Source organism: Caloenas nicobarica, chromosome Z, assembly GCF_036013445.1.
Source record: "Caloenas nicobarica isolate bCalNic1 chromosome Z, bCalNic1.hap1, whole genome shotgun sequence".
Classification (NCBI taxonomy): domain Eukaryota; kingdom Metazoa; phylum Chordata; class Aves; order Columbiformes; family Columbidae; genus Caloenas; species Caloenas nicobarica.
Genome location: NC_088284.1, coordinates 44,038,425 through 44,052,019, shown reverse-complemented (window position 1 = coordinate 44,052,019; position 13,595 = coordinate 44,038,425). Strand labels below are relative to the sequence as shown.

General features: G+C 37.4%; 1 protein-coding gene across 2 annotated transcripts in view; it reads right to left on the bottom strand.

The window, feature by feature from the left end:
- The window catches only part of HOOK3 (hook microtubule tethering protein 3), a 91,935-nt gene that overhangs the window by 50,681 nt on the left and 27,659 nt on the right, over nucleotides 1–13,595 (bottom strand). Inside the window, exons 4-6 of one of the 2 annotated variants that reach the window (XM_065657922.1) lie at nucleotides 12,861–12,911; nucleotides 9,686–9,818; nucleotides 7,513–7,580 (exon numbers count right to left, since the gene is read on the bottom strand). In XM_065657922.1, the coding sequence (XP_065513994.1) occupies nucleotides 7,513–7,580; nucleotides 9,686–9,818; nucleotides 12,861–12,911 (252 nt within the window). Of the gene's footprint in view, nucleotides 1–7,512; nucleotides 7,581–9,685; nucleotides 9,819–12,860; nucleotides 12,912–13,595 lie in introns of those variants that run through there. The other variant, XM_065657923.1, reaches the window with a different exon arrangement.

The window sequence follows — 13,595 nt, the reverse complement described above, 5'->3', positions numbered from 1 at the left end:
ATCCGTCCTCAACAGCCCTTCTCAGACTTTGATGATGTTGGTTGCTAACTGCTGAATTCCTTCCATTTTGTCTACATCTTTACAATGACAAACTACTAGAAAATGAAGCATTCTACAAAGCCCAGATTCTCTGTAACAATAATTAGAAAGAGCCTAGCCTCAGAGCTGTCCCCTGAAAAATGAAGTCACGATTTTTCATTACCATATATACACTGGCATTGGAAACTTGTATTTAATTTAGATCCATGTATTCTGATTATTGTTTTGCTATCCAAACCCAGAATTTCCAATCCCTCTCTGATCAATGATGTTTATAAACATTTCAATTAAACTATTTCACTAGCTACTATTTAAATGCTTTTCCAGACGGCTAACAGGGATATCCATATTAACCAAATACTAAACTCTTTTCCTTGTTCTACATTCCACAACACTGTTCTCAAACACACATAGACACTAACAAGTTCCACCTGTTAAGCCATTCTTTTCCAGCTGTCAGGTCCCAAGGTGCATGCAGCCTGCCAAGAGTGTACGATATTATGTCCCTGACAGCTGCCACCTCTTTCTGGCCTTAGCACAAGTTCCTCTTCAGAAACCCAGCATAAAAGGCCTGCCCAAGACTTACTGCAGGAGGAATACAAGAGGCTGCGCAACCCACTAGAGGCTACTGTGGTGTTGCTGCTTTCTGTGCATTACCGTAAAAGAAGCAGGCTGAGGCCAAGAATATAATCCCTTTATTCTTCAGTGGGTTTTGCCACCTCTCCATAACTTCTCATCCTTGAGAATCATTTGCAGAAATGTCCAGAAAAAAACAGGACATCAGCTGAGGAAGGATTAGGAGGTGGAGTTACGCGGTGAGGTGTAGCATGAACGTTACACATAATTTGTGAAATTAACTCCACAGGTTGCATGAGGAATGTCATGGGAAATGTGCATGAGGTACTGAAGCCAAGAGCCACAAACACATGTGCAGATAACTGACTCAACGCAACAACAAGCATCTTGCAGTCTTACGGTCTGTGATATGGTGGGGATGCTGAACAAGAAATCTAAGGGATTGTGCTGTGTCCAGTAGTATGACCGGTCAAGGAACAGGAATGAGATTGCCAAATTACTCATAAGTAACACAGGAATCCAACTTGTGATCATCAGTTAACAATAAACTGAAGTTAAGAAGTTGGGTGAAAAGGGAGATTTATCAGGGTGAAGGAGTGCCTCCATCTTTTCCCTACACATCTCCCCACACACTGGAGAGGTCAACGGTATATGTAAGCAAATGTGCTGACTGTGCTCGCTTTTGGATTGCCTCAACCCAGCTTCTGCCTGCTTCACAGCAAACACTTTACTGTAACAGCACAGCTAATAGGGTACAACTCCATCTACCTATCCAAAATTCTCTTTAATAAGATTTCCTGAAAAATCCAAGAAAAATTTTACTGAATGCTGTGGTTTAGGAGTCCATGTAGATATGTACATCAACTCAAAAACACATGCTACACCTTCCACTCACTTAAAAACACATAAGGTAATAGGCTTGCCTAGTTTCCCTTGTTCCTCACTTTGTTATTTGTCAATCAGCATTCTCTGATACTACTGAAGTTTGGAACTCCAAAATGCTCATCTCATCAGTTACCTGCTCAATGGCATATTAGCTTTTTCTGCATTATTTATTACCAATCTAATGATACTAGTAGGTTTTCATTAATTTTTAAAGCAAATACCCTTACTGCGTTATGCTACATATCTCCTTTACTTACAAGCTCACATTCAGATAAATTCCTGAAATACTGCTGGAGTTTCAGTGCTTCACACACAACCAGTAAGTATGATATTAGGACACATGGTCTTGGGAGGTGTGGGTCAATGCCAATACTTTTGAGTTTAGAGTGGCAAACTTTCACTTGTATTTCAACTGGCTGACTTAAGAAAATAAAAAGCAGAATGAAGTGACCTTCTCATTCTCCCTCCATGGCTGTAAGTTGTCTTTCCTTCAGGAGTAAACTACAGGTGGGCATAAAGGTCTACCTTCACAATTTTGCAGCACTGGAACTGGCTGTCAGCTCCAAACTCACAATTTACCTTAAGTATAGTATTATCATCTGTTTTTACATGTATTTCTAATGGATGATGATATGCAGAGATTTTACAAGTGAATTGATTATAAAAAGGGAAATCAAAACGTGCGTGTCATATCAAGCAATTGCATTAGGCCTCTACAGCAGGAGGAAAAGTCTGCTTAAGAGCTTCCAACAGTGAAAAAGCAAGCAAATGGCACTTCCTTACTTTTTCTTTTACATTGGTTTGTTTTGCCTATCTATTGAAGTAAGCACAAATACTTCTTCAAATAATCAAAATGTCACTTAAAATAAAAAGAGTATATTCTGTGGTGAAGAGGTCAGTCTGGATTTCAAACAGTAACCTCGACAACATGACAATTTCTATAATTGTTCATCTGGTTTTGTAAGAAGCAGCTGTCATTCCCTGTTTATCCTTTACAGCTAAGCATTTTCATGCTCATAGCTTTGGTATGATGTCTTACAAAATATTTGTAGCCTTGCTAATTTTTTTATTAAAATCCTCACTTTCTAACTGCTTTGCTTGTGAAATGTGAACAAGTTGTATTGTCATGGATACATAAAGATTAGGGAAAGAGTAAAACTATCACAAAATCTGCATAATAATAACCTGAATTATGAATTCTCTTTTTCCCCTACACATGATTCGCATGATTTTGCAAATGCAGCTGCAACACTTACTTGATTATGTTAAAAGTTCGCAACATTTGCTGTATCTGAAATGCTTCCTCTACAGTCTCTCATATTTTACAGACTCATTTAAGTACCTACAAAACAATGTCAAAATCTAGCTTCTGTATTCAGTATTCTGTTTTTCCTTTTTTAAAACATTTTGTTAGTTTGTTTGTTTTGTGTATGGTTTGGTTTGTTGTTTGGGATTTTTGTTTGGTTGGTTGGGTTTTAAGAGTCAAGGCTATGTATGACACAGCATGTATCTTTTAATGTAGCTGGACTTCCTTCTTCCTCCAGTACTGCTGACAGACCCATGGAAATATTTTTTTATCATTTTCTAGCTATTCAAAAGCCATAATTCCTTCAGCCAAGATGAACCTTTAAACAGTTAGAACAAATTACAGAGGAGAAAAAAAAAAATCCAAAGAAAACAGTTTCTACTTTGGGAAGTAACAGAGTTGGTATTAATCCAGACAGGAAGCACCTTCTGCTATGCACCCCAGGCAAGTTTTGACACTACCTCTAACACTTCGCTGTTAAGAGCCTATTCTGACTCTCAAATTGGGAAAGAAAAGGGGAAGAGGGGAAGTGGGGGAGGGGGGAAAGGCGGAAGGAGGGGAGGGGGAGAGGGGGAGAGGAGGGAGGGGAGGAGCCGGGAAGGAAGGAAGGAGAAATACATAATGGCCAAAATACTTTCCACAAGGAAAGACTTTTGGTCTTCAAAAAAAATCCTGCAAATTATGAAATTTAAAACATGTTATATTATACACAGCAATGTATTAATTGCAAGTAATAAAAAATTATAATAACATAGTGAGAATATAGGAGTGTATAATACAGAATATACATAATTTATAATTATATATAATATTTTTGCAATATTTTTGATCACTATATCGTTCTTGCTCTTCCGCTATCATGTGCACAGCTTGCATTTAGAAATGCACATCTGCAGATCAGAATTTAAGAATCTAGGTGGCGGTAACACACCAGACCAATTTGACTGCACTGAAAAAATAAAAGTGTTGTTCAATTTATAAAAACTTTATGGAACATAATGCATATCTTATTATTAATATTTTATTTTAAACATTTAAATAAGTGAAGAAAGGAAATGCTGATGAGCCCCAAGTTTTTAAAAAATTTGAAACAACCAAATAAAATTTAAAACACTACATGCTCCCGCTTTCATTTAAGTCAGTTGTTTCATGCAAAAAACCAGAGAAAACAGGGCAGAGGCTTGTTCTATGGTGCCTCGTGAAGTATTTTCATGAGTGAGATGATTTATGAAAACCAAAGTATCAAAACTATTTATATGTATTTTGCTGAAAGAGAAAAATGGATTACATAATACATCAGTAAAGCTCAGAGTGGCCTTTTTACATACTTAATTTTGAAGAAAGAGTACCTGCAAGCCAAGTGCTTTGAAATGTTTGAATCAGATGACATACCAACTTTTCAAATATGCACATATACTTACTTTCCTAGGCACTTTATTTTGGTGTTTCCTATGTATTGTTTAGTCCAAGTCACTTGGATTCCAAGACCTGCTTAGAGTCCAAGAACTACAAAAACCTTAAATCCAGTGAAATTTCACCCTCCAAAGACACAGACTGCAGGTACACCTCTGAGAAGACTTTCTGGACCTAAACTCTTGTTAGAATCACAGAATATTTCAAGTTGGAAGGGACCCATAAGGATCATTGTGTCCAACTCCCTGCTCCTCACAGGACTACCTAAAATGAAACCATGTCACAGAATCACAGAACAGTTGGGGTTGGAAGGGACCTCTGGCGATCATCTAGTCCAACCCGCCTGCTAAAGCAGGTACACCAAGCAGGTATGACCAAAAGCATCAAGATGCTCCTTGAACTCTGACAGGCTTGGTGCTGTGACCATGCCCCTGGGGAGCCTGTTCCAGTGACCAACTACCCTCCCAGCAAAGAACCTTTTCCTAATGTCCAATCTGAACTTCCCCCTGAGTGAGCTTCATTCCATTTCCTCATGTCCTATCACCAGAAAGAGGATAACAGCACCTCCTACTCTGCTGGACCCCTTGAGGAAGTTGTAGACTGCAATGAGGTCATCCCTGAGCCTTCTCTTCTCCAAGCTGAACAAACCAAGTGACCTCAGCTGCTCCTCTTAAGTCTTGCCCCCAAGACCATTCACCACGTTGGTTGCTCTCCTCTGGACACACTCTAACAGTTGAATGTCCTTCTTATACTGAGGCACCTAAAACTGCACACAGTACTTGTGATGGAGTCATACCACTGCAGAACAGAGTGGGACAATCACCTCCATCAACCAGCCAGTTATGCTGTGCTTCATGCATCCCAGCCCTTTTGGCTGCTAGGGCACACTACTGACTCATATTCAACTTGACATCAACCCAAACCCAAAGATTTCTTTCTGCAGGGCTGCTCTCCAGTCCCTCATCTCCCAATTTGTACATACAACCAGGATTACCCCATCCCTGGTAGAGCATCCAGCATGTGCACTTGTTAAAATTCATCCAGTTGCTGATTGCCCAGGTCTTTATTCTATCCAGATCTCCCTGTAAGGCCACTCTACCCTCGAGAGAGTTCCCAGCTCCTTCTAGTTTAGTATCATCAGCAAACTTCCTTAATGTACACTCGATTTATGTGTCAAGATCATTTGTACAAACATTAAAGAGCACTGGCCATAAAACTGAGCCCTGAGGAACCCCACTGGTGACTGGCCACCAGCCTGATGTAACCCCATTTACTGCTACCCTTTAGGCCTGACCTGCCAGCCAGTTGTTCACTCAACATACATTATTGACTTGTCTAGCTGTATACTGGACATTTTGTCCAGAAGGATACTGTGAGAGACAGTATCAAAAGCTTTGCTGAAGTCCACCCCCAAAAACACATCTACTGGCTTCCCTTGGTCATCCGGATGGGTGACTTCATCATCAAAGGAAATTAAGTTAGTTAAGCAGGACTTTTACCTCATGAACCCACGTTGGCTATGACCGAAGACTGCATTGTCTTTCAGGGTTTTTCAATAACTCCCAGAATAACCTTCTCCATAAGTTTGCCAGGCACTGAAGAATGACAGGCCTGTAATTACCAGGGTGTTCCTTCCCTTCTAGAAAATTAGGACAACCTTTGCCAGCTTTGAGTGGACAGGGACCTCTCCTCTCCCAAGGTAATTGAACAATGATGGAGGTGGGTTTCAGTCTCAAAGTTTTTGAGACACTTTCTGACCAGTTTTTAAGCAGCTGAGATCATCCTCATTTGGTTCTGAAAGCCTTGGATTTCTAGGCAGCTTGGAAGGTAGCACTATAATCACTCAGAACTGTACCAGTATCTGGAATTGTAAGCTCTTTGATTCACTGTGTTTCAAAAACCTGTTCCAGAATAACAGACCCTCATCCTGTGATTTCTCCTCACTTCTACTCCTCATCTCTGAAAGAGGGCACAAACACTAAACAAGTTCAATGCCTACTCAAAAAATGTGAAAAATTGTGGGCTGCTTCAGATCTGGCTATTTTATCAAACAAAGGAAATTTTTACAAAAAAAATCAAGCAGGAGATTTTCAACAGAAGGAGGAAGGATAAGAGAAGGTTTTCTATTTTAAGATAGTGCAGAATAAAGTGATGCTGAAAGTTGGGTTTAATAAAAGAGGATATTAGCAAAAACCATCAAAACATTGTATTACAGTAAAAAAGACTGCTAAAGTAAAATATCCCAAAACTAGTGCTTAGCAGCACTGACTGGGAGATGACTTATCATAAGCATTCTTTTCAGTGCTCATTTCAAAGTCCTCTCTGCAGTGTTGTAAATAGCAGTCCACACACAGACAACAGGATGTCCGTCTGCATGGGTATAGCATTGGCCTAAGTGACAACAGGGGACAGGGTCCCTGTAGACTCACGAACATCTCTTCCTCTATTCAAACATTACAAAAAAGTGAAATTGCTCTACAGCTTAAACTGGTATTTAGTTTATCTTGTTCAGGTTCAGAGAAACAGGATTATCAGTGATTTCCTGCTTTCCTTTGTGGCCTGCCCTGCAGTAAACCTCCATCTATGAAGACTGATAGGGACTTCACCTATGGGCACTTTGGGCTCCTAAGAAGTCACATGGGGGCTTCATGGCTACAGCAGTCACTAACACTGTGGTTTAATTTTCACTGTGGTTTTAATTTACTACTGAGCAGCATTTTTACAAAACACAGTACAGTATACTTGGCTAACTTGTAAAAACACATTAGCACAAATACTTTCATTAGCCTATTCATAACACTACAGCTGACAAAGGAATACTCTGCTCTGAATTTCTCTTTTTCACTTGTCCAGTAAAAAACCAGGAAACAAGACAAACAAAAAACAACAACAAACAAACAACAACAAACAACACAGTTCATGGAGTTTTGCAATTTCAGGGTACAAATTTTGCAGAAATTCTACAGTATTTGGTTACTCATATAAAAGCAATCTATTGCACTTTGGGAGCCACAGGGTGGGAAAGGTAAAGGAAAAGTAACCCAGTATCAAAAATATCCAGAAGTTTCAATCTTCTAGATTTAAAGAAAAGTGGGACATTCAACTAGAGCTCCTGACATAAAGCAAGCTTTACTGATTGGTTTTTCTAAGGAAAAATAACATATTTTTCAATGTAAAATGACAAAATCTATGTCCTTTATTTACTTTCAAGTAAGTTTCAAAGTGAGAAAAAGCACACTTTTGTAAAATACTTAAAGGCTGAACTTATACACACTGTGGGCATCCCAGCATACCTCCTGAATGGCTGTCATGACAACATGTTGAACTGATTCTTCCATCATCATTATGGTCTGGATGTACTCTGAAAATAAGAGCATTCTGAAATGTTACTGTTGAAACTCAAGTCACACAGAACATGAGGTCTGAAGCTGCATCTTTCCTGCAAAATGACTAGGTGCCACAGATGACACTCAAATGTATAATCACCAGTCAAGTCCCATCCCAGCAAACTCAACAAGACTTTATGAGAAGTCTGTACAGACATAAATCAGGGCTCATTGTCATCAATTTTTTTCCTTCTTGCATCTCACACTTTCAAAATAACTACTTGTACTCCTTTTCTCACTTTGTTCCCAAATTATTCTGGCTATATAAGTACATGATTCATGCATAGCTTGTCCTTCTCCACACGTTTCCTGTCTTCCTACAACACCCTCACTTTAAGGCATTTTCATATCTCTTCTTGGTCTCTATTCTTATTTCTATGCTATATCAAAAATAAGTGTCCTCCACTTTTTCATTCCTCACCTATGTGTAGATGTGAGCTACACAACAATTACCTTGCAAGATGAAACAGTGGCTAGAATGACAAATTCTGACACTTAGACTAAGTCAAGGAGTTATGACTTGCCCAATATCATACGGTTTCCAATCAGATATGATCACCTTTAAACGTGACGTGTGTTCTTGTAATGATCTGCCTGAGAGGAAGATGCTGGGCATCAGTCACCTCAAAGTGATTAATTATGTCATGCCAAGTCTCACTCAAAACTAGACTGTTCTAATATTTCAAACATGTACATTTGTAATATTCAGACTGAGAGAGTAAGAGAAATACAGGAACAAGACATACTTCCCACTTGAGGATGCCAAATAGTCACCAAAAGAAAGGAAGATAATTTTACATAAAACAGCGAAGGCAGAAGGCCTAACAAACCACAGTTACTTATATAGTCATGGAAGAAAATTACTTCTATTTTAATTAATAGGATAGCCAGACTGTCTCCTGATTAAGGGAAGAAGAAAAGTAATGTCAGAAGAAGAAATTAAAGTGATTTAGACACCTGAAGAAACTGGAAAGGGGAACCTAGCTATAAAAGCTAAGATGCACCATGCAAGCAGAAGGCAAAAGATCTGAAACCCTGGCTGCCATTTTGTCAGAAATAAACCAAAATGAGTTAAATTAGGAGGAAACAGATATTTGATGCAACTTTAATGTAAATACAATAAACAGTTTTATTTATCCACATGTGTATTTTACAAAGATGTTCCTACATTTCCTTTTTTAAGTGTTAAGAATAAATGTTTGTAGTTGTTTTGTTTCCTTAACCTGGCTTGAATTAAGTGTAATTTAAAGGTAATTGGTAGCAATAAAACACTCTGCACCCAAGGCAAGTTTAGAGCAAGAAATATGGGACACTTCAACAAGCATCTCCATTGTTCATCACATCCTCTGTGGCATCTGCAGGAAAAATGAATGGGTGCCTATTTTACCTGTGCAGGTCAGAGAGACAGTTGTTGCCATGGGAGTCAAGAGAGGCAGAAGTCTCTTTCAGTGACTGCTGAAGTGGGATTGAACTGCCTAACATGCCTCAAGTGACATTTTGGATGCCCTTAAGGTATTACGCTCAGTGTTCAACTGCTGCCCAGAAAGGCATGGTTGCCAACATTGCTTTTTCCTATTTCAAACCTCATGAAAAAGTATTAGAAACTACAGTACCCAAATCACACCACATCACATCTTCAGAGCAACCCGCTGTCATCCTGATGGCTCTCAGCCATGTAGCAAGATGCTGACTGGAATGCATTCCTAAAACCAAGATTCACACACAATAGTGCAATAATCACTTATTTTTATTCCTAACTATCCCAATTTCCCTCATAAATGGCTAAAGGGTAGGGCCAAGAATTTTCCTTAGTAGAGTACCTTCTCAGCTCAGCAAACAAAACCTGAAAATATGTATGTTGGAGGCAAAACCAGTTCCACAGTCTGAGACTCCAAAACTAGTGAGGCTTACAATAAAAGTATAGTTATTATCTGCAGGACAAAATAATGTCATCACTGAAAAAAGATACATTTGTCTCTGATAGCAACCTGAGAAATAAAACTTTTCCCCTAAGAAGTTACACAACAAGCTGGATTTTCATTCATTGCCTGGGAAAAAACGTGCTTTCAAAATTTAATACCTTGCTTCTGTTCACAGTTCACAGCGCATCCCAAAATAAGCTGAAGCATTCTCCCAAGCTCTGCAGCATCAGCATGCTCTCCGATCAGGTTAACATCAGGAAGGGTGAAGTCATTAATCTGCTGCCCTAGAATCTGCATAAATACCCAGTACATATATGTCTGTATCACTACATATATACATACACACACATTTCAAAACACAAAGACGATTCAGAATCAACAAGAGCAATTCACTCCTATTTTCACATAGTTTTCAGTTCACCTTTAAAACAAAGTAAATTGCCTAACATCCAAATAAAAAAACATATTGCTTGACACAACTAATACTTGGGAGAAGACAAACCTGATTGTCTCAACTAATAGAAACCATTAGTTTCAAAGTTAGTAAGACTTTTTTTCTCCAGATAAGAAAGACAACAAAGGCAAGCTTCCATAGTGATCAACAGTGCACAATTTTTTTTAACGCATTCCATTAAAAAAACAGGTAACGCCTAAAACCACCTCATATGACAGAAATATTACCCACAAGTCTCACATTTCTTACCACTAGAAAGGCAGAAACTGAAATATTTCACATATACAATATATGTGTCTAGCACTGATGGATGACAAATATAAGACAGAAAAAAACTCAATCACTTGGTCTCACACTTTTAAAAAATGTAAGGATATTTAGCAAGTCTCAGAGCTAAGAAAGCTAGTTCCATGGAAGAGAATTTGAGGTAGTAGTACAATATGTAATTAAGCATCCCACATGCAGAAATTAAAAAAAAAAACCAAACCACCATATGACTTACAATTAAGGTAATCTGATTTATAATTACGAAGGATTTACATTAATGATTGTCAGTAGAAAGAATTAAACAATTCTGCTAAATTGTTCATAAAAAGCTTTCAAGGGCCTGAAATATGAATATGAAATGCAGAATTAAACACATCTCTGACACAGTAATTGCAGATAAAAAGAAACTGTCACATCTTAAGCAGTGTGCAATAAAGAAACGAGGACTACGGAGAGAATCAGTCATTTGTTTCCTGGATGCCCTTTTTCCTGTTAATACTCAAGAAAAACAGAAAATGAGTTAAAGGTATTTATAAAAAAAAAAACAAAACCAACAAAAAAACCCATTTAACAGGTGTATACAAAGAACACATGGAAATCAAGTCATTCAAAAGTTTTCCAGGGTTGGGTTTTGTGGAGTTGCTGTGGTTGAGTTTGTTCTCGTTTAGTGTGGTGGGTTTTGTATTGTGGTATTATTTTTTTAAGAACAGCTTTCTCAAGGAATGAGCACCAACACTAATGAAAGTCTCTGTATATTTTAAAGGACTCAGGTTCATTCTTGTTGGCAGAGACTTCCTTTACGTCATTCTAGTCAGAAAATAAGAAACCTGTGAATGCATCGAGCACAACAGAAATATTACCATTGTATATAGATTGTAACAACAGAGTAAAACACAATATCATTTTAATTATGCAAATCTGATGTATTCATATATTGATCTGTAGTTCCTGATTTTCTCTCAAATGCAATGCTGGATTTCAGTTAAAAATACTACAACTGCTTAATAGTTACTGATAATATAATTGCTGTTGAAGAAAACTGATGGGAACACACATATCAGCAGGCACTACGAAGGAGCCAAGGATGCGACGGAGTAAATAGAGGATTTTGAAATAAACATGAGAGACAGTTTTAATTTTAAAAAGTACGAAAATGAAGGATAGACTCTGCAATAAATATCTTGAGATGAAAAAGGGCATTTTCCCTCCTTTTAAAAAAATAAATATAAAAGCCCTTAAAAAACCTAAAACTGAAGACAAAAAAAAAGTTTCAATTCCAGAGTGGCATAGTTCTGCAGCAAGATTACTGGTAACTTTGGCTTCTTGTTCTTTATACTATGATGGACAAAGACAGCAATGTAGGATAGTTATTGAAAGACTAACCTCCTGAATGCAATATAAATTTTTGATTTTTTTGAAGATGAATAAAATCACTTTTCAAAGGCTTTTAGCTACATCAGGAAAAATTCATTTGCATTCACATCTATATTTTCGTAGAAGATGACTGCTAGGAGAGGGAATCAGGTTGAGGGAAACATAACCAGGATTCATAGTAGAATCCAGATCATCTCCATTATCATCACAAGCATTGCCTCAGCACATAAAAAAAGAGACCAAACCAAAATCCAGTGAAACTTAAAAATGTGCATTACCTTTGCAGAACTTAATGAGCTGGAAACAGATCAAAACTTGCTTACTAGTAAAGTTTTCACACCAGAAACTTAATTACCATACATACCAACTTGCCAAAAAGAAGCTGGCATCACTTTGTCATATTCCTATTAATTTTCTATATAAGAAACTTGTTTGCTCCTTTCTAGAATTGCCAGTTATGACGAGCTTGCCTAACCATCAATTTCCAAAATTTATTTCAACATGGATACCTGACCATTTGCTGAATATGAGCTTATAAGTCTAACTTTTCCTTTCTGTAAAATCTGATGATTTTTAAAGATTTAAATTTATTAACAAATATCTTCCTCTCCAAAGTATTTATGAGAAACTAATATTGTAAGACAAGCAATGTTCAGAATGTACATATAATGGAGTTTGTGCTGCAGTCTGTGCAAATCAATTTGCCTCAAAACATCACTGAAACGAAAAGCATATTTTAGTTGAGAATTCATGGCTGAAAAAAAACAGTGTATTCTGTCTCCTTTGGAGTGTTTCATTTCCAAGTTTCCTCAATAGTCTAAGAAAGAATGGCAAAGGCAGACTCCAATATCCCAGGATTACAACATTCCATTGAAAATTTTAATGTGGTAAAGGAAAGAGGCAGTCTTTAGCTGGAGCAAAGGAAATAAAAAAAGAAATCAAATACAGGCACTGTTAAAGCCCAGCACCAGAACACAGTCAGCAAAGACATCTACTGTTTGTATGACTGAATTTGCATGCACATAGGACTCCTCTGGAAGCTTTGAGTATTCAATAAAGCAGATGAGAAGTTTTAGAGAAGGCTAACACTGGAGAATAGGCCATGAAACACTGTATGCCAAATAATTTGCAAGAAAAAGTCAGAACTTAATCAGTAGAATATAATTTACATTAAGCAGGTTAACTATAGTACATAACAAAAAAGAATGTAGATGTAGATTACTTAAAACAGTTCTTACCTCATGGTTATAATCCAATATCCCTTTTAAAATTTTCTTCAGGTTGCTTACCTATTTGACAAGAAGGAAATACAGTAAATGCAGGGAATAAATTACAGATAAATGATCAGAAAGCATGCAATCACGGAAGAATCACACACACAAAAAATCATCCCATTACATCTATTTGTACAATGAGATTTTCTGTTTGAGCAGTTTAATTTAGAATCATGAAAGTTATGTAGTAGTCCCTTCCATAGTTCCAGACCTGATAACAAATTTTTATTAGTGGACAGAACCCATTTGAATTTAAAAAAACTATTACATTGTCTTGGAGAGGCCTTAAATCAGATTGCAAAGCATGAATCTTTTTTGGAGTACTTGTTCATTATAGGATTGTTTTTGTATGCAGAAGCTGAAACATTCTTCCTTTCTTTTCTTAAAGTATCCTGGAGATCTACTTTCTGCAGAGATAAACCTTCCAAACCAAATACAGCTACTGGCTCAATATCCTCCTTTATTCCCCACCTATGTAAGCTTAATTTATTAACTTTCTCATTAATTACTCCTCTCAGTTATTTAATTTTACTTCATTCCCTACCCCTTCTTCCCCCCAGCTCTTTACAACTGAATGTCTTACAGTATCAAGGCAAAACTGCAAAATTCACATTGCTCTGTGATGCCTTCAGTGCCATACAATGATAGCTTTTGGTCACTTGCATTACAATGGCACAAGTTAAGTGTTTCCTTATGTAT